Here is a 27,313-nt window from a genome sequence, read left to right as displayed (position 1 = left end):
AAATTTCACTGCAGTAGCAGAAGTTTAGCAGGTCATCCCCAGATTTTCTTAGCAGCACTGAGGTGTTGGCAGATGCTGGATGACGGTCCTCGTGGCACCTGGTGACGTTCCCAGCCCCATCACCCTGATGGTCCTGCAGGTGCTGAAGGTCGGACCTCTGGGCACAACCACCTAAAAGCTGCCTCGGGATCTTAGATGACTTGCAGGGAATTCACTTGGCTGCTCTTGAGGTTTATTTGTCGCTCCGACGTGCCCTTGTCTGTCTCGGTGGGACAACGTTCTGCCTCCTATGAATACTCTTCGCCCAGAAGTAACCTGCACTGAAGGCTCGTGTTCATGTCTCTGGTTCGTGGTGGACACTGAGGAGTCTCGTCTCCCGCATCTCAGACGGCAGCCGCGCTGGAGTTGTCTGGTATTTTTAAGGATGCAAAGGACAATTTGAGGGCTGGACTTGCAACCTCCAAGTCAGGATGCAGCGTCTGGATGCTCTAGAGGAGAGAGGCGTGAATTTGCAGGCAGAGCAGGCGCTTCAGTCTTGCACCGTACCCTTTTCCCAGGTATTTTAGGCGAAATTATTCTTTCTAAAGGATTTCCACAAATCAGCCTCTCCTGACACCCAGCCTGCTCTAAAATGCCACTTCGGCGGCACATGCTCCCCCGGGCGTTACAGGTTCTGACAAGAACAGCACCGCGCTCAGCTCTGTGATGGGAACCGGAGAACTGATTAAAAATACATTACTGCAATGGCACAGTCAGCGTGCAGTAAATACGGACCAGCATTTCGTGCTGTGAGGTGAGAACACCGTAGCTGCCTGGGAGACTGGGGGGTTTCCCTTGCAATTATGCTCCTCCCGAATTCCCTGACGGGACCCACATGTTCCGTGAGCTTCTCTCGCTTGCCACTGTGAGCGGTGGTTGGAGCAGGGCCAGGGGAACGTGTCTCTCGGGAGCGGGACATGACACCTGAGGTTCTGCCTCTGCAGAAGCTGGGTGAGGAGGTTGGGGAAGAGGAAGGGAAGTGTTGGCAGCGCAGACATTCGCCTTGTACCTTCCTGGGGTTTGCTCTCTGATGGATATAGAGTCTTCGGAAGTTTTGGGAGTTGTAGCTCTGTTCTGTTTAATGAAGGCTTTTTCTTTTTCCTTTTTTTCTTTTTTTTTTTTTTTTTTAAACAAATCGTCTGACTTGAATTGCCGTGAGTTCCAAGCTGGAGCTTCCACTTAACTGTAAAGCTGCACGGCTGAGGGAACTGGGGCCGTTTGGCTTGGAGAAAAGGAGGCTGAGGGGAGACCTTATCACTGCCTACATCTACCTGAAAGGAGGTTGTAGCATGGAGGGGGTTGGTCTCTTCTCCCAAGTAGCAAGTGACAGGATGAGAGGAAATGGCCTCAAGTTGCATCAGGGGAGGTTTAGATTGGATATTGGGAAACGTATCTCCATGGAAGGGGTTGTCAGGCAGTGGAACAGGCTGCCCAGGGAAGTGGTGGAGTCACCATCCCTGGAGGTGTTTAAAAGGTGTTTAGACGAGGTTCTTAGGGACACGGGTTAGTGCCAGAGTTAGGTTAGGTTATGGTTGGACTCGGTGATCCTGGGGGTCTCTTCCAAATGAAATGATTCTATGATTCTATGATAAAACTGAACTTGCTGCTTAAAAAGAACCAAGGGGACTTTTGTTATGTGTAACAACAGGCAATGGTTCAGCAAAGACCAAGTCCCTGAAACTTTTAGTGGCTTAATTATTACCCATGCTGTTAATTGGTTTTGGCTTTTTGAAAATAGCTTTAAAAAAACCCCTGAGATATGTATCTGGAAATTTTAGAGGACACAGTAGAGCCTCAGAGCTGTGTCTTGTCACAAATTTTCTTGGCACCCTTTTCTCTTCCTAGGAGAAGCTCTAATGAAAGTTTGCCTTTCCTTGTTTATCCAAAAATCCCAGCTCTTTTAGAGGCGGCAGGTGAGAGAGACTCTGGCCAGACGAATCCTGCGTTAAGCAGTTTCACGTACCAGTGAGACCACAGCAGCGTCTTCCACTTTTGTCAGAAAGACACGAAAAGGAGGAGAGTGGCACCGTTTTGCTTGATGTTGAGGAAGGTTCCTGATTCATCTCGCAGAAGTGTTGCCCATTTCCTGACCTTGCCAGCGTAAGGCTGTGTCGTGGCGCTGGTTCTCGTTCTTACTCTCCAAACAACAGTGGAGATCGGTTCTCCAGTTTTAGCTGTGGAGTATTCCCAAACAATAGCTATTTTGAAGACGGCTTCTCTGGATTATTTTCCAAGTGCCCTTTGTAACTCTTTTAAGTTAAGTATTTCCTGCAGCTAATTCTTTGGAGACAATGTGTAAAGTATCAGAATTTGCTGGTGCCTAAAGACATATCTCGAAACAATGACACAGAACGGAACAAACACACCACGGGGGGAGCTTCAGCTTTTTGAAGGAGTGTGACTGGAGTCTTCATGCCAATTCTTTGTTTGCTTCTAAATGAAACCTCTCAATAAAATTTGTCAATGCTCTATGAAAAAAAAAAGTCGGGAAGCAAAGAATGTCCCCGTGTGAGCCCAGTAAATGATGTGGTTTTGGAAGGTGCCATACGTTGGGAGATAAAAATCAGGATTGCCCAGGTAGACACATTTCAATGCATTAGAACCGCACAGATTATTCTCCTTCTTGTCCTGCCGTGTATCTTGAAAGCCCAACACCTGTGTAACACCTAAGCAGGAGTTCCTGGCAATTTGTGTGATTTTGCCCGTAACATTAATCAATTTTTGTTTTTTTAACAGGAAGCCAGGCCAATGTCAGACAACTTGACCACTAACGTTTTGCTTTCTCGCTCACAGAATGTGAACGGTATAAAGTACCACGCCAAGAACGGCCACAGAACGCAAATCCGCGTACGCAAACCATTCAAATGTCGCTGTGGAAAGAGTTACAAGACAGCTCAGGGCCTGCGGCACCACACAATCAATTTCCACCCCCCCGTGTCTGCTGAGATTATCAGGAAGATGCAGCAATAACATGCTGGTCACAAATGTGCCAAGAAATCCTCACCAGCAGTTGCTGATTTTCAGAACAGCCACCTTTTTCAGGGGAAGCATTCAGCAACCCTTTAAAAAAAAATTAAATGCATGCTTTAAAATTTTCTGTAATTTTGGAATGATGTATCTTTGTAGAGTTAATGATTTTGTACATTTGCACATGTAATCATCATACTCATTTTCATTACTTTGAGATAAGGTGCTATAAAAAGCTATAGGTTCTTCAGAACATTTTTCTCCAAAACAAAAAATAAATGGGGGGGGGAGGGGTGTTGCATATTTAGTTGTACCCAAGTGTTGAAGGGGAGCGAGAGGAGAACTTGGCACTGACACCCTGTCACGATTGTAACGTGATGAAGACTTTTTCAACGCGTCCGTCAATGTGTGTGCAAAACCAAAACAAGAACCACCCTCGTCAAACTAGAGTTAACATGCCTTACGTAACGGAGTTATCAGTGGAGTAGCGAGTCTTTTAGGTAATGGAAATATAAATAAGAAAGAATGTTTAACATAATATGCTAAAAATATTTTCATACTTAAATAACATACATAAAAAGGTGTGCTTGCTGTATTTTATATTATCTTGCAAATCTTTTTTTTTTCCCCCTCTTGAAATGCTGAAAATCTTGCCATTCGAACTAGTAAACAATCACTTTAGTATTAGTAGAAATTGCTACTTTTTTTTTTTTTTGTACAAGATGTCATATTATGTTCATGCCCATCAAACTTTTGAGGACCAACATCCCAGTCCAACTAAATATTCACCCCTGAGCTATCTGTTAGAAAGACACTTGGAAATACTTAAGTGCAAATTTATGTGTGTGTGAGAAACAATTATCTTCATCTCAGATGAAGTTTTAAAGCACTTTGTAGTTCTATATTGCCAACAGATTTAATGTTTTATGTGTTGCCAAGTCTTGCAACTACTGTACGAGCATGTGCCTGTGGTTGCAAATAAAAATTTAAAATTCTACGCGTGGTTTAAAGAGGTCCATTATTTGTGTGAAGGGAGTTGCTAATGCCTCTCCCTCACGTTCATTGTATTTTGAGATTTTTTTTTCTTTGTGCGTTTTTTTTTTTTTTTTTGCTTCTCATTGTAGGTCACTGCATCCCATTTGGAAGTGTCTGTTTAGCTTTATGATTAATTTTGCTGAAATATGACATATGAGCCTTACTGAAGATTTAAAGTGCTTCTTGCAGCAGGTGGTCAGAGACTGACTAAGAACAAAAGCCAGCCCGAGGGTGGTTCGTGTCTGGACCAAACCTGAACGTTTGCTCCTGCCTTGTGCGTTTTTCTCTCCCAAGTGCTATTCCTGGAGTTTGGGGGGGATCACAGGGGGCACCCCCTGCCCTGCCCCAGCCTGGAACCACGTCTCACACAGTGAGCGTCAGGGAGGAACTCACAGTGTTAAACACAGTAATCGCCTTTACTCAGCTCCTGTTGCTTTAAGTGCAAAGGAAAGCTCAAATAAAGGCAGAATGAGCTTTCCCTTCATTTTTGGTTTTTTTCTAAAGCTTTAAAGGAAAACTTTGTGAGGATGACAAGTACCTATTCTCCAGCAAAGCCTAAGTCTCATTTAAACACTTTGGAATCATCCTAATGAATAAGCCTTTTGACCATCCCTCCTTGACCTAAAACATGAGTTTTTCCAATCCCAGTGAGGTGACGGCGCTTGTACCGCCCAGCGCTGTGAGCCGGAGGATGATCCAGACAGGAGCTGCTGGTGCACACAAGGCCTCAGGTGGCCCCTTGCCACCTCCTGCAGTTTTGGCCAGCACATCTGGCCAACAAAGCCCTTCTGGCTGTGCTCCTGGTGCAAGAAACCACAAGCTGGGTAAGTTCCTTCAACAGCTAAACAGTCATAAAATGTCATTGTTGCATGTAAATTCCTTTCAACTATGAAAAAAGAAATTCCAGTTTCTATTTACCTATTCATTGTGACAGTATTATTAAACAGGTAAAGATGGGACTATTTTGTTATACTGTGTATAGTGAATGTATTGTACTGTGTCTGTGAAAAGTGTGCTTTAAATTATATTTTCATATGTTTTGTTGGGGACAAAGTACTTTAAGTTTGAAAGTGACAGAGGTTTGTTTTAGAACTGAAGGCAACTTAAAGAATTCCTGTCAAGAAAGCTGCTTATAAATGTAAATCAAATCACATTTAAAATAAACTGCCTCTGACCTAAAACATCTGACCTTTAAGTTCTTGGGCTATATATAGTCTTTTATTTGTACATTTTACTTTGGTATCAAACTCCGTGTTCAATAAACACCTGGAGCAATTGAAGCACTACACCATGAATGCACAAAGTTACACAGAAAGAAAAAAGGTTATTTTGATGTAATCTGTCAGAAGGACTTCAGGTTTCCTGGGCTGCTTTCTGCCAACATCACAACAGGGCTCAAGTTGCTGGATAAAATTTGTCCTGATGTGACAAAAGGCCCCTTGCAGTGGTAGGACATGGGTTACCTTTCTTCAGAGGGTTTTCAGCAATGAATTGTCTGTCACTAGGAAAGGAGAAAACATTACAATTTTAATCCAGTGAGGTGGAGGTAGACATCCTTGGCTCCTGCCATGGACCTGCCCACTCCCTGGGGATGTTATTTTAAGCAGCCGTGTCAGGGCAGCTCTTTAACAGGGAAACCACATCAACAATTCCCTGGCCATACACAGATCTAAGCCCCAGCTTTGGCACAACCAGGTTTTGAGGTTGTCCTGCCTGTGCGAGATATCAACCTCTGAGATTTCATAAGTCTTTCATAATGTTAACTAATCATATTTTGGTTTTAGAGCCTTTTCTAATGGTTTTCACATACTATTGAGTTATGGTAAGAAAAAAAAAAAATCAATCACAAAATACCCTTTCAGGACTTCCATGACTTACACCTTAGACCATCTCCTGACATGAAGTTCACAGTTAAAAGAAACAAATCTAAGACTTAAACTAGACCACGGAGGACTGATGGAGCAGCTGCTACCCAAGACACTGAGATTTATCTGTGTCACGCAGCTTTTAATAAATCCTGCATCAAACAGGATATTGCACTTGTTCATGAGAGAACTGCAGACAACAGAAGCTCCTCAAAAACCTTAACCCCGTTTATCTCTCAAACAAAGATGCGGGCAACAGTTTGTTTGTCATACAGAGATGAAACATCATTTGCACTAAGTGTGTTTAGGCTAAATAAGCCTAAACTCTGGCTTATTTCAAAATGAGTAGCAGGAAAAAAGGACCACTGACTCCATGAATAATTTTGCTTTTAATGTAACAAGACTACTGTACAACAAGTGGAAAGCGAACGTACTTAACACAGTTAAAGTAAATATAAAATGTTTAGATATACACACATGTTTTTACTTATGGAAAAGAAATACGTAAAGTTAAAATGCAGGTTTTAAAAGCCCTAAGCCAAAAGGAACACAAGTCACTGTTGTGAAAATAGAACAATATTTCCTACTGAATGCAACTGCAACATAATAGCAATGATGTTTTTAAACAATTCCTTTTAGGCATTTAAGCACAGCAGTTTCTTTCAACTCAAAAATACTGCCTTAAGTATAGTGTACTTAATTTAACGTTATCCCTTAAGGCAAACATTCTGTATGTAAAACTGAAGTATTTGCCATTAATTTTGGTGCAAGCATGTAATCTCACAGTACATGCATCTACATTTCAGAAATGTACTAGAAAACTATATTTTCGTAGGGTAAGTAATGCAACTTTCTGAGTTAACTGTTACTCAAAGGAAAACTACACCCATTTGACAGAATAAGCATCTGTTTATTACACTTTTAATCGTGCCTCAGTTGTCGCGGTCAAGAGAAACCACAGGTCTTTTGGTGACTTTATGTAGCTGAAGAGCATCGTGAAGCTGGTCTCATGTTGCCTGAGGCAAAGTCATCCCTGTGTCCTTACAAATTCCACTAAGTGGGGGAATAAATAGCTACATACACAACAAGGTGAGGGCTTAGTGGGTTGTTTTAGTATCATGTTAGAGAAGATAACCCAGTAGCAGCTGACAGCCACGACTCAGCACGGCTCCCATCAGAGTACATCAGCTTTTAATCACAAATTTGCACTTACAGCCGCGCTGTTCTCGCTCTGTAGGTAGACTGACTACTCAAAGCAGTGGTTTCCTTAAGCTACACCGCAAAACAAAGTATTTAATCAAAATTTAATACGTTCTGATCGAAGTGCGTCTGCACGTGCCTCTCGAAGCCTTGCTGGTCGTAGTCGGGCGGGAACTGCTCGCTGCACATGGGACACACCTTCCAGTGACTCTCCACGTGCTCCTCAAACTTGCTCTGGTCGTAGTTGGGCGGAAACATCACATCGCAGAGAGGGCACTTCTTGTGCACGTCAAAGCTGCGCGAGGAGGTGGAGGGAAAGAAAAAAGGAAACAGTTGTTTCATCTGTTATCACAAAAGAAAATACTAGAGTAGGATCCTGTTGCCACCAATGTTAAGAGCTTTACTACAAACTTAAATTTGAGCAGATTTTGTATCTAAGCAAGTATCACACAGTTAATTCAAACGGCTTTCCTGAAAGTGCTCAATACAGTTAAAGCAGTTTTACACAGGAATTCCAAAATAACCTGGTATGTTAAAAGCGACATAATTTTGACATAATTCCAGCTACCACTGAATACAAATCTATTGAATATCTTAATGGCCAAGCAGTTTCATGGGAAACCACTCTCTCTGCTCATAAATGCTCGCTCTTAGCAAACATAACACTTTATAAAAGCTCTAAACTTAGGTTCACAATTAGGTTGGGAAGGGGAGGGAGGTGGAACAAAAGTTAATTCATTCATTTACCGAAGAAATTATCCACATTCCATCAAAATAAGGTATAACACAAGTAGCCTACCCAGTCTAACAGCATATTCTCTGACAGTTAATTGTAAACCAAACATTCATTGAAAATACTTAATAGTTTTTCATCTCCACATCCCCACCCCTGAGTAAAAGAATTTAGTTACACAGAAACCTGTCCATCCCTATAAAGACCAATAAAATAGAACATTTACCTGGAATCAAAGCAGAAACCTGTTCCACGTTCATGCAAGAGAAGACTTGGAGGAGCAGGAGCAGTAGGTACAGTGTTGTCATCATCCTATTAAAAAAAAATAAAAATAAAAAAATTAAATGATACCCACTGGAAGAAGCTTTTTTTTTTCTCCACCATATATGCATTTTTGTTATCAAGCATAAACATGGATGAAATTTACCTTTCATTTTTTCATCTCTGCAGTGTAAGTTTTAGTGTGCAAAAGGGTGGCGTGGTTAAGGAAGGTGAGGAGCTGAACACCCTTCTGACCACGTACCCCGAGCAGAAACCTGCGCCAGGCCGCGGGAGCGCTCTGCTCGCACGGCGACCAGGGACACACAGGTCACCTCGCTGTGACTGCCCGGGGGCCGGCTCGGAACAGAAAAACCCGCGCTCCGCCGAGCGCAGGGCATCACGCGACAAACCCTAACAGCGTTTTATCCGCAGCTAAAGCTCAAAAATACATTCTAGACAATAAAATGTCAAGGCAGACTTTAAAAATCTGTCCATTTACGCTTCAGGAAAAGAGACGTGGATTTTGACCCACACGTTTCGCCTCCAGCGCTCGGTTTGGAGCGACGTGCCAGCAAAGCGCGTCACACGTGTCAGGACCAGCAGCAAAATTCCTAAATCGCCCCGTTTGGCCGCTCTTGTGCTCAGCCCTGTCGGTCGTGCCCTCCCCGCAGGGACAGCAGCAGCACGGGGAGCCGCGGCGGGCACCGGGGATCGCTGCTGAGGGACGGCGGGTTTGCTCCCAGGCGAGGACGGCAGGTCGGCCCCTCGGGAACAGGCCGCTCCTCACTGCTCACAAAGGAAGAAAAGTCTGCCCGCGGTGGGAAATTCTCCAGCAGGAAAAATGAAGAATGCCTACAGTGACTGGGTTCTGACGCGCAAAGGCTCAGAGCAGTTGGGTTTGCAGGGTTTTGGTGGTCTGTTGCTTTTTTTCCCTATGATGACCTTATTACAAATTAAGATTTAAATAAGCACGGTGGCGCAAGCAAACACAACTGTGGAAAGAAAATGGCACGAGAGGAAAATAAGAAAGTAGGAAGAAAATCAGAACTGTGTTTGTAAACCCATTTTTTTGTGCAGTATGAATTTTTTTATTATACAGCATCTTGGTTCTATTCTGCTACTAGATAAAGCAGCACAAAACCTATTCATATCAAGGTGGGAATACAGGTAAATTCAGCAAGATTTTTGAAACTCCAACTCAGAGATCATTTTCATCTCTAAGACGCTTTGTATGCAAGAATTACAAGTTATCTAGCAGATCTTCAGAAATGGTTGTGCAAGGGACTATATATAGCAGTATAAATGCTATATCATTTCTACAGATAGCTTTTACATATATTCAAACTTATCTCATTTTTAGGCTGACATACTTATGAAGAGTTAAAGGAAACAGCAAGATGGGAAGCTTCCCTCAATATTTGTCTTCTCCTGACAACAGCTGTTTCGTTTCAACAATTTAACATTTCCATTAAGCAGCTAGTGGGGCTTTGCTGTGACAGATGCCACCAACAGACATTCTCCTGTCTGACTTGCTTTGCACCTGCAGTAAAAATGGCACACAGGTTTTACAATATTATTTGTTCCTTTTGTCACAAAAGAGAGAGGATGTATGTGTTAAAGAAGGAAAACTATTTAACGTACTCTTGTGCTACAATGCTACGGCTTACACGGAGCCAAAACCATGATAAATTCGCTGAATAGCTGACTGAAAGCAGACCAGGATTTAGCTGAGAAAATGAATGTGCATCTTCCTCAAAAAAAAAAAAAAAAAACGGTTCCACTACAAGCACCAGCTTAATTAACATTTAAATCCTGAGAAAAAGCTTTTTTGTAATTCTTCACTGTTTGTCACTCAGACATTTGTTGAACACGGGGCATTTTTGTCACAGCACTTCTTAATACTTGGTTACAAATGATGAGGTGGGTGAAGTGCTCCTCTGGTGAAAGGGCTCTTCAGCCTCAAATATCTGATGTAAGCTTTGTTTAGGACAGAGTAGCAGACCTGACAACAAATGTACAGGTTATTCATTATATCAAGGGTTATTAATTTCAGTTGAGTACAGAGTCAGGATTTACCAGTGCGAAATACACACTTGGTATATACGGGCATTAACCTAAATCACGTGTCTAACATGATACAGATGGGTCTTTTCTCATTAGAAATAATTAATGCATTCAGCAAAACCCCACTTTTAGAAAGGGTCTTTACACAGACCTGAAAGAAACGGCTGACCTGAACACTGTAACAGAGCCCAGAACTGATCATTCCTGCACTAATCCATCTTCCATACAAATGTTAGGATACCACAGAAATTTTGGTTTCCCCATCAGAAAACTCTCAGGCTTTAAGCACAGATTCCACAAATATTAAAAGGTACTGAGTGGAAAAAGAAATGTGTTCATAGAACAAACCACACAAGTAGAAGTGACGTTACCAATGCCCTCCATCCATTTCTATTAGTTGTGTCAGGAGAAGGAGATTCCTTCAGCATCAGCTTCCCCATATGCATATTTCTGCTCTACTACCACAGTCCATGGGAGCACCAAAGATTTTAATTGGAATCAACAAAATGCAAAGTGATTTATACGAAGGTTTGCCATTTAAAAAACTTATTTTAAGAAAATTAGCACTCCCTGTCCACCTTATATAAACTTTTCACAGGGTAATAGGTTGCGTAGGGGTTTTTTAGTTTGTTTTAGGTGGGTTCTCCACATTTTTTACTCCAGTTATTTTGGTTACTTGTTCAGTACTCCCCTCACCCTTTTTTTTGTTGTTTGTTTGGTTTGGGGTTTTTTTTTTAATTGGGTTACTGCTAGGTAAGATTAAATTATTTACATCTTTTGTCATTCCTTTCAGTTTCTGGTAAGTGTGATACCCTACCATGTACATATATAACATTTCTCCTCATTCCTTTTTGAAAAAAAAGATGATTTGAAAAAGAGAGAGACTCTGCTAAGATATGGCAAGTCTGTCTCCTCAGTGTGCTTTTGCTCTTGGCCAAGTATGTAAGGGAAGATCAGTTCTTAACCTCTTGTTTGGGTTAAGCATAACCAAAAGAACGCAAGTCTCTACTGAGCATACCTCAAAGTGCATGTTACAGAGATTGCTGTGTAATTAAAGAATGGTCCAACAGTAACAATGAGAACTTTATCTTAGCCTGAGAGTATCTGACAGCTATTCTAATTACAAGTTACAATAAATAGTACACAATCACCAATAACTAAAAATTCTCCTGCACTGCCCTGGGGTAACTTGGAACTTCTGGAAAACAGAGAAAATGTCCCATAGTGTTGGACTCTGACAGCTGTTCATTTCTGTCGCTAGAGATGGACGAAACTGCCAAAGTGCACTCTGGAAAATGGAGAACTCTACAAAGGGAGGACAGATCTGACTCACTTTCGTTCGCAATCACTTAGTGCTCAATTTCTTCCAGCTAGTATAACCAACGATACATTCTTTGTTCTTATAAATGATTTTACATATGCTTTTATAAATTATGTTACATATGCTTTTCAACGTGACAGGTAAAAACTGCTCAGTGTCACATGGTAAAACAAACCATGCCCTGAAGACTCAAAAGCTGAAAGGAGAAGGCCCATTGAAGCTGCTTTACAGAACGAGAGTAACAGGAGCTGTCGGGAGGTCAGGCCTCAGTGGCCCAGCCTAAGCTGTATTTTAAGCACAGGCATCAGCTTAATCTCAAGACCCCGTGGTCAAGTCATCCCAGTTATTTGGATAGAAGCCCATAGTCCATGTTTTGCTAAAGGGACAGTTTAATCTGCCCTTCACGCAGACCCAGAGCCAGCTTTCCTGCGCTCCAGACCGATCACCAGGGACGTGGCTCCACATACTTGGTTCCGAGATCTCGACAGTGCCCTGCAGTGAGGTAGCGCAGGTCCTTACAAAAAGTCTGACATCACGTACCCACAGGCTGGCACCGTGGTTATGCAGCATAACAAACGCCAGGCCTTCTGAATGCTGAAATGTGGGTGTCTAGATGAACAAATTATGAAGGATGCCTTTAACAACATGACTTAGCTATTAGCACTGGACTGTAACCCTGACTCTTTAAAATTGCCACATTGAGTTCCGCAGATGATGTGAATCATGAAGATAAATATAGTATTACAATAAAGCATGGTAAAAAGGAGTTTGCCACTAAAAGAGAAAGAAGAAGGGAAAGCCAGAAACAAGTACAATTCACCTAGTTTTACCAAAAGTAACCAATTTTGTCTCAAGTAAAAACTACTACTTTCACAATTGCAATTAAAAGTTCATGTAATGAGTTTGAAGACTGCCAAACAGAAATCAGAAACAAAGCTGTGTGACACTGTACAAAAGAATTGAACAATCTCTGTCTCTGATTTCTACAGATAATTTTAACATGCAACAGTAAGCCAGGCAATATGCATCTTAAGCTTTAAAAAATAAATGACCAGCCACACCACCAACGTATAGTGCAGGTAAACTAGAAAGCAGCATACACAGATTTTCTTTCTGTGACTCAGCTCTGCGGTGTGAACAAAATCAAACTCTTTAGGACTCTCTACCTCTCTACGAGCAGTCTGGTCTCACAAGAGGAACCTGGACACCAACTTCTCCTGTTACGTTGATTTTAAACAAAAGACAGTAACTGGCTGCCAGGGTAAGATCACGCTAATCAAGTGTAGTGGGGTATTTTTGCCAGAAGAAAGGCCATTTTGGATTGGTCTCAAAAAATATCCTGACGTAGTTGCCAGTTGCCAAAAGTTACAGCCCCAACTCCCCCCCAAATTTACTGTGACTAATAACATTGTTTAAGAGTCTCGGGATAGTTATTCTGGGCTCACTGCCAACTGTAATCAGCACTACATTTCTAAACCTCACACTTTAGTATTAAAAACATATATATGTTTTGTTTATGGATCTCTCCCTTACATACTTGCTTCTAGAAATCATTTGCTCCAAATGATCACATTTTGGTCAATTATGGGCACATGAGCAAATAGAAAGTTAGTCCTGGGTAGACGATGCCAGTAACTTCTGGCAAGTCAACTACTCTACACAAAATCACCACAGTGTGCGTGCTCATCTGGCACAATTAACACAGACCAGCTTATCCCTCTCAGAAATCACGGTTCAGTTGGCCTAAGAGTTCCAAAAGCCAGAACTAGGAAGAATTCCAGAATGTCTTTGAGTCACTAGTGTTTTTTCATGTCGACCAAATGCATGGAAGTGCCCATTCCCAAGGAACAAAGTTTGGGAGGAAAAAAAAAAAAAATCAGAACACAATAGCAACGTTAAACAAAAATTCTGATGCACTTACAGATGTATCCTTACTTGGTCAACAACTCCATGTAATTGAAGACGGTAAAGGCAGCCTAAAATTCAGCATAGCAGGACTGTCACCAATACCTGATCTTATAATTAAGATCATGTCTGGGAACAAAGAAGTTTTCACTGAGAAGCAGAAAAGGAAGCCTACTACACTTGGGGTAAAAGCAAATAGCATTCTCCTTTGGAATGTGGAAACTGAGTTCAGGTCACATTAGGAGCAAATGCCTCAGCAAAAGGATCATCTCGACCATGAGCTTGAGAATTTTTTAACTTACGAGAAGGAAAGACAAAACGACTTTGCAGAGAGATGGAAAGACAGCAGCTGCACTCCACAGAAGATCAAATCATTAGTTGCAGGTACAGAAGCGTCCCCAGGAAAATAATTCACGTGCAACTTTAGCATGAAAACAATCCTCTTAAAGCGAGCTTAGGGTGCCTGTGAAGTCTTTCCTTCTCTGAATGGGGACAGTTCACCCCCGGCACCCATCCAGTACTGCAAGGCTGTGCACAAATCCTGGCTCCCTAGGCCAAGTGTGCTCTTAAGGAGTGCACAGAACTTCCGACAGCAGAATGCAAAAGCAGCAGCGAGTAAACAGAGACCGAGCTGGCATCCCTCTCCCACATCGCCAACCAAAGTGATAGTTACTATCTCGTGCCACACCTCTAATCTATTAAAATAATTAACTGAAAGACTCAGGTTTCCTCCTTAGGATGGGCAGAAAGATCAACCAAGGCTGTCTCACTGAGATTTAAGAGGTGTATTGCTAAGGAGTACGCATGACAGCAGCCACATCAGCTCAAGAGGCTGACGGCCTCCGTCGGTCTTGTAACAGATTTGTTTGAGGGGCTGAGCTTACTTTTGTCTAAAGGAATCCTGTGTCCCTGGATAATGATCAATTTACATGCTTTTTATATTATACTAAAAAAGATCTAACTCATAGTACCTTGTCTGCAATATATGAAAAAGATCATGTGTCTATTTTGTGTCACTAGAACTGTAAATTCATTACTATTATGGATCAACTATAGTTTTCTACATCAACAGGAAGGTTCTTCTCCATTTCCCTTCCCAATGAAGATATTTATCATTTTACATTTGCCGTTTCTTCTGCACAAATGACAGGTTCTCCTTTAACATGAATTACCTACATATATGGAAGTTTTTCCTGGATATTTTTTTTTAAATACTGCATTAGAACTGTTTTATCTTTCGCATATTACTAAGTCTCTCTAGAAGGATTCTTGCAACTACCCATTTCCATGTAAATTTGTATGCTACACATAGAATCTATTTTTGGAGGAGCAAGCAACTGATTCTCATTTGAAAGTAAAAAAAAAAATATATAAATTATTTGATTTAAAGGCATCTTTTCTCAAGTTGAACTTTATTTAAGCCTGCTATATTTTACCTCGTTACAAAAATCCAAGCTGTGTCAGCAAATGAGCACAAGACTCCAGCACTGTTTCTCTTGGGTTTGCAAGAGGGCAAAGCATATAGATCAAAAAGAACACCCTGCTAATTAAACTGAAGCAGATGACTACAGAAGAGCTTGTCATATGTAATATCTACGTCAAAACTGATCAGATTAAATATGCAAAATGTGAAGTAAAGGTGGGCAACAGCATTAAGCTCACATTCTAGATCTCGAACAGGCTGCAGAAGTTCTGACAGTTCCTCTAATTATTCACAGTAATGGACACTGGGGGCAAAAGGTAGGAGGGAGAAATACATTTTTCTCCATTATAGGTGCTGAGCACCAGGGCTAAAATCATGCCTGCCTGAACACTGATCAGTTTCTGCAAAGGTTAATAGCAATTAAATGTGGCAAACTAGACTAAATGAGAAACGGGTCATGATACCACTGTACTTGCAAAGAGCACAATACTTTGCAGAAAGGTATTTCTTGTTTAATATTTTTGAAGGTGCAAGAGTACTCAGAATAAGAAAGAATAAAAAGCCTGCTCCTGTTCAAATGAAGACAGAGTCTGGTATATTACGGAAGCCAATTTACTAAAACCATTTTTTAATAACAGAACATGCAAGTTCACTGTATTAAAACGTTAACCAGTTTCCACTTAAAACATACAAAGCCCTAAAAAAGACTATCAGTGAGAATCTGTCAGTTCCAGCTTAATCAGCTTTAGATACATCAACTAGCTCTTCCAAATACATGTCTAACAGCAAAAAACATCCAAAATGGAAATTAATAAATGCAGATTTGCAAAAGACAATAAAAGATTAATACATTAGAATGAAGTATCTAATAAAGATACCCATTTTCCTTCAGTATTTAACTGAAAGTACTGGTATCAAAATACTTCAAATTTTTGTTTGTTCTGCTATAATTTAGTTCCTACATACAAATTATAAAATGAGTAAGACATAGCTAATATTTTGAGCCTTCATTCTACCACAGAGCAGAGAGAAATCAGAATGAGTTGAGACTCCTTGGATTTTTCTACTTTAGTATTTAAAAATATTAAGAAGCTACTGTCCTAACACCAAAATAATCTGTCAGTAACTCAAGAGACTGGGGAAACAAGCATTATCATCAACTGATGTGCAGAGTTTCCTCCTTCAAAGCAAGCAAAATTCACCCAACACATTGCTCAGGGGAAAGAAAAAGCAATTCTGGATTTACATTACAATAAATCAGGCTTATCAGATACCGAACACCTCTTGATTACTCATTAGTCAATATATCAAGGGAAAAAAATAATTAAAAAGGTAACTTGCATTGCTGTCCTCGGGATCTTCCAAACCATCAGGCCGACTAAGGTTGCGTGAAGGCTGACTACACACCACGTCATCTTCCAGCTCCCAAAAGGACGTTCTAACAGGTGGCCTTTGGATCTCATCAGGATTAAAAGCACCATCTGCTCCATCTGAAGGAAAATTAGAGCATCTTTGTTCAGTAGAGTTTGCATTTTGAGATTACAGATGTGCTAACTTACATTTAAAAATCAAGACTTACGCACATTTTTGTTTACCTTATTGATTCTCATTAGTAAAGGCACTTTATTTAATAACTTCGCAATCAATAAAGGCTCTGTGCACCAGTATAAAGATTGTTGGTACTTAACCTGCATTAAATGAGTCTTTGCTTTTGAAACAGCGAGAGAGAAATTATATTGGGGGGGTGAGGGGATGGAATTTCCTTACCTCTTCTTTCCTGAACTGCATAAGGGTTTCCATATTGTAATACTGGTAGTCTGCCTGGCACTGCAGGAACTGGTCCGTTTTCCTCCGAATACGGGTTGCGAAAATGTAATGTCTGTTGTGAAATCTGTCCTTCCATTATCCTTCCAGCTTGACTTCCTGGTGTCCTGCCAAGTTCCTAAATAATGCAAAGTTCAAAATGTAATTAACCTATGGAGTCCATCCAAAGTTCAAGATTTTAATGAAAAATTTATATTCATTTTTAAAAATACATCTGCGAGCCTTCCCACTATCTTTTCATCTTGTTCTAGTGCCAAATATACCATACGTAACAAAAATAACCCATGAAGACAACAAAATACAAATAAGATATTCATGATATTTGAATAGGGAAGGAAAGAAGACAGAGAATGGGAGGTCAGGAAAGACCTGGAAAGGGTCTTGAAAGCGTAACAAGTAACTCCATGCGGTGGAGGCCAACAGGCAAAGCAAAGGGCCAGGAAAGTGCCGTGCACCCTGCACCGCTTTCTGAATGAAAACAAGGGAGAAAAGGTTTCTCCTGTCAAGGCCATAATGGGCTACAGCAAGTGTCACAATTCTATTGAAATTCTGGGTAAGGTTTTTAACTTGATGGATGGCTGGAGGAGACCATGTTACAGATACTTTACATGGACAGGATTTAAATAAACACTGGGATAACCAAAATTTAAAAATGGGTCAGATTGAAGACAATTGATTCTAGGAAGGAAAATTATTACTCAAGGTTGATATTTTCTATTTATGCTAACAAACATAAATCAGTGCTATTGTTCACTAGGTTATTTCAAATAATATTTATACTACAAGCATCACATGGAACAATACTGCATCTGTACCACTGTCCAATTACAAACAAGTGGATTCCAAATCCACGAGAAATTGTGTTTTCATATACAGATTCCAAAGTTATTACATTGCCTGTCGAAAATAGTTTGCTCTCTATGAACCTAATGAGCAAAGTTCTAATTCATCCTTCTTTATATCCTCACCTACTTTGTATACACATATACTCACAGTTTAGCAAGCATATGTATGTATCTTACTTCTAAAATTCAGCGCTTTCATCCAAAATATAAAATTGTTGAATTTATTGAGGTGCTTAAGTGGCCTGCTTTATTTAATTCTGTTATTTCAATATTTCTATGAGAAACACAATTAAATCTTCCTGAAAAGCTCAAACAGAATTTTTCAAAAAAATAATATACTTTAAATCCTAGAATCTTGCATATAATCCGTAGAGGTAACAATTCTTATGAATACTAAAGGGGTTTTATCACTTATAAACCATTAAAACTGTAAGCAAATATATGTAAGACAGTAATTAAAGTGACTTAAGTGTAGTTAGTGCATTAGCTGTAATTCATCCAGAGAAAAGTCTTTCTCACCCTTCCTTGTAATAAAATGAGTTAAGGGAAAGAGAGCATGTATGCCAAGAATATCCAAAGGAATGTGACATTTACAGTTTAGAACCCAGACATGTAAAAATGAAAATAATAATTAAAAAACAGAGACTGTTAAGACAGATATGCTTTCCAATCCTTTTGTGCTTTATGGTTAGTATTTTCTTATGGATTCTCTAGGTGCATATTTAATATTTGCTAATGTAATGTTAATAAAAACTTCAAATATGGAAGTGTACGTTTTCCCCAAAAGACTTCAAACAAGATTTCAATTAGTGATTTACCTACATGAGAAGTAAAATGTCTCAGCCATCAAAAAAAAAAAAAAAAATTGAGTTGTTCCTTTTAAAAACAGGTAAACTTCAGCTGAAACACTAGAATTCAAAAATGCAAAATCGAGTAGCAATAACCACTCTGAAAACAAAACACCACTCAAATGAAAAAAGACAGAGTATACATTTATTGTTATATACATACAATGAGGTTTCAGACATGAAGGACTTAGACCCCAACAGCAACATCATAGGATCGTTTTGGTTGGAAGAGACCACCAAGTCCAGCCATAACCTGACTCTTGCACTAAACCGTGTCCCTAAGAACCTCTTAAAGTCATTTTCAAATAGGAAAAAAGTAGTGTCCACAACTGTAAGGCAGCTTGCAGAAAGTTACTTTTTGGGAGCACTGGCCATAGAAACAGTAATTTTTTTTTTCTTTTCGAAACATCTTCTAATACAGCATAAGACAATTTCTGCCTAGCACTCTCCAAGTAAATTGTCCTCACGTAGATATGATATAAAACTATGCTAGCATTACTTTAGAGTTATAGACTAAATTGCATATATGATTGAAATGGTTAAGGTTAAATAGCCTGGATTACGTCTTAAAGTTTTAGTGAGCGTGTAAAATCTAAATAATGTTTAGTCACTACAAAGCAGGAACAATTAATTATCAGCGAAATTAAGATTTTCCTTTTTATAATCAATTTCTTCTCCAATATGGAAGCAGTTTAGAATGAGAGCCAGTGGCATTAATACTTTAATTTTAGCATCATAAAAGGTTAAAACAGAATGTAGATCAAAGTGACTGTAAAAAGGTGCTATAAAATAGCCTTGGCCAGAAGTTGGACAGCTAGGGTATAGACTGATGGGGGAAAAAAAAAAAAAAGGCTATATAAGTATGTAAATAAAATAGAAACCAAGTAATTTTATAGGTTTGAAGAGACAGCAAATGAACATTTTCAGCATGCTATGTTTGGTGACATTTATAAACAAACACTGGTAATGGAATATAAATTGAAAAGCTGTTTACTATACTGTGCTTAACCTTTTAAATCATGGTTCCAGTCTAGCAAGGCACTTTGATTCTTCTTTGAATGTAAATATCCATAAATTGGGTAGACAAAGTTCTAAGCTTTTATAAGCTCCATACATTATTATTACAGTTGTTCTCTTTCTTATGTGCGTTGTTTAAAATTACTCCCTCCAGCTAAACTAGATTCATAAAAACTCAACTTTTATTTTGCTGTCTTTCGAATTAGAAAAATATTAGAGAAATCTATTAAAACTACATCTTTGGTAAAAAAAGATAATTTAAATACCAACTACTTGAGAATCTAGAATTTTACAAAACGCTTCACTAGCTTAACCTGAAATTAGTTTAATTTCAATTTATCAGTAATGCAAATTCCTATTCTTACTAAGTATCTCTTCACACTGGATTTTTAAAGTAATCTGAACAATCCTAACTTTTCTGCAGTATCATGCAATACTGTCTGAATGTAACAAAGACATTTTATTATTTCACTTTTCAGTAAAATCTAGCCTTGATTAATTGCCATATAACACCTCAAAGGTATTTCCAACATTACAACATTACCTAGTATTTCAGAATGTCTGGTTTAACAGTAATGGTAATGAACTTGATTTGACAGTGAACTCTTGAAAGCAGCAGCCCATTTTCTATCATATATTTAAAAATCCGAGTACTGTTTGTGTACCTTTTCCAATAAAGATTATTTTTCCAGTTGTAGTTTACTAAAGTCACTATGTCAAGCTGCTGCTTGTCACATGTCAAGCTGCTCTTACTATTATAAGCAGTCGATAAATGCAGATGTCAAAAGGATTTGGTTGCACGCACACATCATGAAAACCTGGATATTATACTGTTGAAATGTCTACATCTCTGATTACAGGACAACACTGGATAAAAGCAAAAATAATCCTAACCAGCAATGGAAAAAAGAAACTGTCAAGCTCAGTGTGTATCATTCATGTCTTATGCCAGGATTCCAAAGGGAATTAGGTTTACTAATTGTGCTGCCTGTCAGTCAGTAACTCCTGAAAGTATCAGGGAGAGTCTGCCTCAAATAAATGAAGTTCCTGCAAGTTTTGCTAGCTGATGCTCCCTTAGAGGACAGAAAGGCTGCAGCATGAACTCAGTAACAATCATCTCTATTTGACAGCAGCACATGCACTAAAAGTGGTGGTATCAGCCTCCAGACACAACAGGGCTGAACCTCTTTGACTAAGAGACAGCAATAAAGCAGGAAAGAGGCTGGAAGTCCACTGAAAATCTAGTAGAAAAACAGTGATGCTGCTGAGATGAGAAAGGAATATGGGATAAAAACTGGTAGGAATTCCTATGTTCTGTGAACTGTACAGCTAGTTGCAATTTCAGATAATTGATTTACACAAAGTAATCCCTATGTGCAAACGGAAATAATGATTTTAGATCCTGGATGGAATATCACACCAGACAGGAACAAAGATATAATTTTTGCCTCTGTAACCCTTTTTTAGAATATATATAGAAAATATTCTAGAACACTATTACAGAACAATAAATGACAGTATTTTCAAAGGCCGAGTCAGTTCTGATGACTTAGTATACTATGGTAGACTTTTTAAATAATAATATATATATTATTATTTATAAACACAACTTGTAGTTTAAAATGCTAATTCATTTTGGCAAAACATGCGAATATGGAAAACTATGTTTAAAGAGCAAACCAATTCTCACTTAAAAATAAATTGCGATTCCTCCAACCAAAGAACCTCACAAATGTTAATTTACAAAATTTAACAGGAATCCTGTCAATACCTTCTCACTAGTAAATAGTTCCAACTGTGATGCCAGTTCCTTTATTCGTCTCTCTTTTTCCGCCAGCTGAACCTGTATGTAAAGAAGTTTAAGGTTCCTGTATTAGTGAACAGAAACTACTTCCCTGGATGTTAAATTGTGAAAAGAAAGTTCGGTGATCAAGATCATCTTTCAGATGGAAATTATTCTGTCTACTATAACTACACGCAACATCTAGTACCATTACAAATTAATTAATACCAACAATTCTCCTTAAGTTTATCTACTGGGTAACAGCAGGATATCAGCAGCCTTTTCTTGCCATTTTTCAGAAAACAGTTGTGGAATGATAAACTCCTGGGTTAAAACCCAGGAGTATCATCAGTGATACGAACAGCAAGGGAGACACCGCTGCCCAGAAACAGCTGCACGTTTGCAAGCCTTATCTCATTATTTCTCAAGGAATCCGCTGGTGAGCGGGTCGGTGATTTCTTTCATTCCCTTCTCTCCAGCTCTCACATCCCTGAACAGAACTAAGAGAACCAAAATCTCCTCCTACCTCAAAGACACTAAATTTGCTTCATGAACATCTACCTTGTGTTCTCCAGGAGGAGATGCAACTGACACATTTCACAATTCTTCCAGACTTCCTTCTTGCTTCAAAAGGATTATTTAAATAATCTTTCTCTACAAAGGGCTATTTTATTTGGATACTGGTTACCTTGGAGACTGCCCCTCCATTTGTTTTTCTAGCATATAAACTCAATTCTCCGCAGAGTTACGTATCAATGTTCTCCAATTCTTAAATTCCCACTCCTAATTCAGGTCTGAGAGAAACCTACTGCCTGGGAAGAAAAGTTCACCTTTTCTTCCCGACCCAAACCCTCCTGAACAATGACAAGTTTAGAACTGCAGTCAAAATGCTTCCCATTTTGGAACCAATTATTTATTACTCCTAGCATTGAGAAGTTAAAAATAAACCAATTTTACATTAAATTATGCATGGTAACTGATCACCGATAATTAATAACATTAAATAAATCGGAAAGAGTAATGCATTTTATAAATTGAAATTAAAGCTTTAAAAAGTATCCAAAAAGGACAACGCAGCCTACAGATTGCTGAAATGAGCTGTACAGTAATTCAGTATTTTATAAAGAAAAAGGGCTGTAACTTCTCATGGAAGGGCAGGTCCTACTACAACTGGTATAGTCACAGTTAAATTTAATCCCTGTTCATCACAATAGACAAAAATGGGAAACAAAGAATAATCTATCCTGTCAACTGCCCTATCACCATTAGACTGAAAACAAGCATAAAAGCTGGTCTTATGGAAATCTGTTGCTCTTATCTTGTCTTTGTTGACCTAAAACACCACTTCAACATATGTACTACTATCACATAACCTCAAAGACTAAGGCCCCGTGTAAGCTAAAGCTGCCCGTTATGCTTGACTTTTTTGGTGTATCTGTTACATCACTTCACCAAGACTATAGTTGCGATACTCCAAAATAAGTAATTCTCTCTTGATGATTTTAAAAACAGTAAGTCACTCATCTTGTATCTCTCTAGTTAATTCAAATAAAATGCATTAAACATCAATACATTGGTAAAGCAGCATGCAATACGAAGATTTTAGACAAACACGCCAAACAATACTCCTGTTAATATTACAGTAAGCAACAGGACATTACAACTCTCTAACCCTTTTTCTTCCTGTAATACAACATTAACATCATTTAGAGGTTTGTCTAAATCCACAATATTAAAAGACTGATAGCCATTTGGTAATATACTTAGCAGATCTGTCTTTAAAAGAAGCATTACAAGACTCTGTTGTTTCTACAAGTGCAGAATAGAATTTCTGTTTACGGCAAAAACACATTTAGTGCCTTTTCCCCATTAAAATCTTCATTATTTGAACTATTAGAAACGAGCAACTATGTTAAGAACAGGATACCATTCATTGTCATAAACAAAATCTGTAACTTACTTTATACTGGTCCTCCATTGCTGCTAGCTGTAATTTTATACTCTCATTGATTTTCACTTGTTCTTTCCACTTCAGCTCCAGTTTAGCAAGTTCATCAGCATAAACGCTGCATTTCATCTTCTCCTCCTAAAGTAGTTTATACCACAGCATGAACATTTACCGTTTTAAGAGATTTCCCCTCCCACCTCCAACAGTGACTCTGTGTAAACTCCATGCTTTTAGAATGAGACTATTTGAAAATGGCTTCCCCAAAAAAATCAAGCCTGACTCTAGACTTTGAAGAGGACAGGACCACTGAACACTGCATAAATCATGTTCAATACATTTTTTTCTTGCCTGAGTTTTCAACAAGCTCTTTAGCTTCACAGTTTCAAGTTTCTTTGTATCCTAATACTACACTGTAATCATAATTATCGTTTGAAATCTCTCACTTCAATACCGTACCTTTCCCCATGCACCTTTTATGACCTAAATATCTTTCATCCAGAAGGTCAAAGGCAAACCTTTCCTCAAGCATCACTATAGAAAAAATAGCCAACAGAACCTAACACAGGCTCTCCATAGACTGGGTAATAAGCAGAATTACATGACAGTTGTTACATCCTGGACATTAAAATACAATTATGTCCTTGTGATAAATGAGAGAAACAAGATTATGAACTCAGTTCATGGCAGTGTGTATTATGACTATTTGAGAACAAAACATACAGAAGTAGAGAAAAATTCCAAGTCTATATTCTAATCTTCATTCTAATTGTTCTGACTTCATAATGTTGATTAATGTTACTTTTCTAATCACCAAACAACAAGCAAACAAATGAGCAGAGACAAGGCGATACCCAGAAATCATTTCTTTAACAAGTCTACAACAGTCAACTGTCCACCATCACCACTGATGAAATAGTTCATTGTCATATGTACATCCAAACTGGCTAAATGAAAATCAAGTTATGACTGACAGGTATTAATATCTGAAGAGCATGACTAATGTGGCACTACGGGTGCCAGCTTCGGTCCAGACGACCATATAAATGCCTTTATGTGTGACTGAGACGAAGCTAGTTGGCAGAATCCACTCTGACATCAAAACACTGTAAAAACCCAGGACAGCCAGATTTGGAAGAGTTATTACGCTTAAATGGCATATCAGATAAACATTGCTATATTTGTTCTGGACATCAGCTGGCTTATAGCAACATGCCGTATTTGATTTATAAAGCAATTATACTGAAAATATAATGGAAAAAAAAAGTATTAAAAACCTTAAGCATAGAAGTAGTAGTAGTTTTGTTCATTTGTTTTACTGCATATGGGTTACCCTGAGGGGTCCTCGTCTGGAGTCTCTAACACCACAGGTAATCAAGAGCTGACTTAACAGAAATGTGTTTTGTAATGTTAAGATTTCTACAATAATTGAGGTGTATCACACAAACAAGCAAGGGAACTCAGCTGGGTAAGCTTTGTGATTTTAAGGCTTAGCACCTATAGCTACTTTCTGTTCAGCTTTCCAAAGCAGCCATTTACTTACTGCCAACATTTGCTTGCATTTCTTATACTTCTCTGTTTTCTCAGCAATTTCTTTATTCATTTCACGTACTTGCTCCTTTACCATGAATTCCGAAACTATCTCAGATGAAACAGGGCTAACTGTGAACATTGAAATAAAAACAAGAATATTGATTTTTTGTTCCATAAATAAAGTTTGTATAAGGCAAATGACAGACCAAATTCGACAGTACATCAAGACCAGAGTGCTCCATGTTATCCAAGCAAATAGTTAAATCGGAGACAATTAGTATCATATGGCTAGTGATACGTAGTGATCAGCACTCATACTGGCAGGTCTGTGTTCAGTTCTCTCACATACTGAAGATTAACATAAATATACACATAAGTACTAGAAAAGGCAATGTAGAAAAAACAAACAGACCAAAAAAACCAATGGAACAAATAAACAAACAACCCACCCAATAAAAACAAGCCGAACCAAACAAAAAAAAAAAAAGACTACAAACAACAGACATCTCTCCCCTTGGCTCCCAAGAAAGTGAACACCAGAATACATACATTATGATATCATACTAGATATTTTATTATTTTATTCTTCTGTAAAACATGAAGTGCCTCAGCAATCTATTTCATCCCATCACATACTAGAACTGAGCGAGCTTGCTGGGCTTTTATTTGTTTTAGGAAACACTTGTATTTACTTAAGACAGGAGGAAACTGACAGAAATTACAACCTATAGTCTCTACAGACAAAAAGAATGTGTGAATTATAGAGTAACACAAACAAAATTAGTGTTTACTGGCTTTATCAATTTAAATTGAATAATAAACCAGGCTTAGTTTTAAGCTATTACATGTTTATGTTTTAGAAGATTAGTTTTGTAACTTCATAACTTAATAGTTTATAAAATTATAACCTAGTTAAATATTTTCTAACACACCACTATTGCCTATAAATCATGAGAATAATCTATAGACTTGACCTTGCCATCACATAATCAGAACTTTTTAGTGGATTTGAATTTACAGTAGAATGCTACATTGGACAGTAATTATAACAGGACTGCAAAATTAACCATGCTATTGTATATAATTCGCAAATTTGCGGAGGATATTTTATTAATGCATTGTTTATCAGCTTGGCAAAATCATCTCTGTGTTAACTATCAAGCAGAAACTCAGGAGTTCAGTCATACTGACATTAACAAATAGCAACTGAACTGTTTTGAAGAGATACATGAAGTTATTTATGAATGTTACAACTTGAAAAAAAACAAGATTTTTGGATTAATTTTCACATTTCTAATCATCGCTTTAACTAAAACAGAACAAGTCCACCTACTTTATGCTATAAATACTATTAGAGAGTACTCCACATAGGCAACACTTTCAGGCTGATACAAATAGACAAAATTTAAGTTGTTGATACCTGGAGATGCAGACAACTTTTTGTCTGTAACAACGGCAGTAGCTGTCTCACTGTTAGATGCATCTGTCAGTTTCTGTTGATGCCCTGCAATTTTCTTTGTGAAAAGAAATTTTGGTTTGGTATTTAATTACACGAAAGCCAAAGCACAAAGTAACATATATCTTGCACTATCATCTCCAAAACTGGACTAGATAGAATTGCTTATTAAAACAGGAGGTAATAAGTACACAAACACATTTAATTCTACTAACACTAAAATTACCTCAGACTATTATTTTTATAACTTTATGTTATAAAGTTATTTTTCCCTAGATACAGTAACTTCTACACAGATTATTAGAAAAATCTTATTTTCCAGAGAATCAGTTACATTTAAATCTAATATTCCATTAGAAAATGCTGTCTGTAGTACCAGCAAGTGCTGGACTTCCGATGCCAAAGTAGTGAAATTTGGTGTTTGTTATGAGATGTACACCACAGCCAAAGGTGCAGAAGATTTTTAAGGAAAAGCCACAAGCATTTTGCTATGACGCCTCATTCACCATTGACCTTCTGGATGAGAAGACGACTTTTTAAAGTAACCTGTGGATCAAAGCCGGGTAACTATTCCACTTGTTATGTAGACAGCAGAAATACTTAAGTCTGTTTTGCTTAAGAATACGCATTTGTACATCTTGCCATTGCTCATACACCTTTTCCCGTTTGAGCTCCTCTCTGACTCAAGTCACTAATTTCACAAAATTCTGAAGAACTTTGCTCTCGAACCTGTTTGAAATTCACTAACAAGTTACCAGGTGGCATAAGACTCACATCAGCATTGCAACAGCCTCATTTATTTATGGAACAAAGCTTTGAATAGTGATAAGAATACAAAATACGTACAGAATACAACTATATACTGTGTTGTGGAAGCTTTCTCCCCACTTCACTTTGAAATCCTCCTCCATGTTCATCTCACCCACTTTTTTTGTTGTGGTGGTGGGAGCACTGAATAGAGGTAGTAATTACCAATTTTTCCCTGCTTCGGTTTTAAAATTCCTCCTTGAACAGCGTTATGCTTATAGGTTCACCCAAACTCCAACAGCTTTCTATATTCACCAGTGACTATAAATCCTACGCTTGGTTTTGACAACTATCTAAAAAGAATCATAGAAGTAATCTGGCTTTACGGAAGAAAATGGTAAATTAAAGAGCCATTGCCTACTGCATGTTTTAATCCTTTTTAAAAGCGCTGGTTTTTGCAGAAGGAAATTAAATAGTTGCTGAAAAGTTACAAAAAGCAAGT

The 27,313-nt window shown here is 38.6% G+C and overlaps 2 protein-coding genes across 6 annotated transcripts in view; one reads left to right on the top strand and one right to left on the bottom strand.

Annotated features, from left to right (window-relative positions):
* JAZF1 (JAZF zinc finger 1) overlaps nucleotides 1–4,080 on the top strand; it is a 190,272-nt gene extending 186,192 nt beyond the window's left edge. Inside the window, exon 5 of the mRNA XM_065629477.1 lies at nucleotides 2,833–4,080. Coding sequence (XP_065485549.1) covers nucleotides 2,833–3,009 — 177 coding nt within the window. The 3' untranslated portion in view covers nucleotides 3,010–4,080. The remainder of the gene's footprint in view (nucleotides 1–2,832) is intronic.
* A 2,196-nt stretch (nucleotides 4,081–6,276) lies between these two features.
* Nucleotides 6,277–27,313, bottom strand: part of TAX1BP1 (Tax1 binding protein 1) — a 63,112-nt gene continuing 42,075 nt past the window's right edge. For 4 of the 5 annotated variants that reach the window (XM_065628841.1, XM_065628839.1, XM_065628842.1 and 1 more), the window contains 8 exons: nucleotides 26,029–26,122; nucleotides 24,619–24,737; nucleotides 23,091–23,216; nucleotides 21,119–21,190; nucleotides 16,581–16,755; nucleotides 16,155–16,303; nucleotides 8,066–8,151; nucleotides 6,277–7,401 (listed from right to left, as the gene is read on the bottom strand). In XM_065628841.1, coding sequence (XP_065484913.1) covers nucleotides 7,200–7,401; nucleotides 8,066–8,151; nucleotides 16,155–16,303; nucleotides 16,581–16,755; nucleotides 21,119–21,190; nucleotides 23,091–23,216; nucleotides 24,619–24,737; nucleotides 26,029–26,122 — 1,023 coding nt within the window. In that variant the 3' untranslated portion in view covers nucleotides 6,277–7,199. The remainder of the gene's footprint in view (nucleotides 7,402–8,065; nucleotides 8,152–16,154; nucleotides 16,304–16,580; nucleotides 16,756–21,118; nucleotides 21,191–23,090; nucleotides 23,217–24,618; nucleotides 24,738–26,028; nucleotides 26,123–27,313) is intronic. The other variant, XM_065628843.1, reaches the window with a different exon arrangement.

This window comes from Caloenas nicobarica, chromosome 2 (assembly GCF_036013445.1).
Source record: "Caloenas nicobarica isolate bCalNic1 chromosome 2, bCalNic1.hap1, whole genome shotgun sequence".
In the NCBI taxonomy this organism is placed as follows: domain Eukaryota; kingdom Metazoa; phylum Chordata; class Aves; order Columbiformes; family Columbidae; genus Caloenas; species Caloenas nicobarica.
This window is presented reverse-complemented; position numbering and strand designations above follow the sequence as displayed.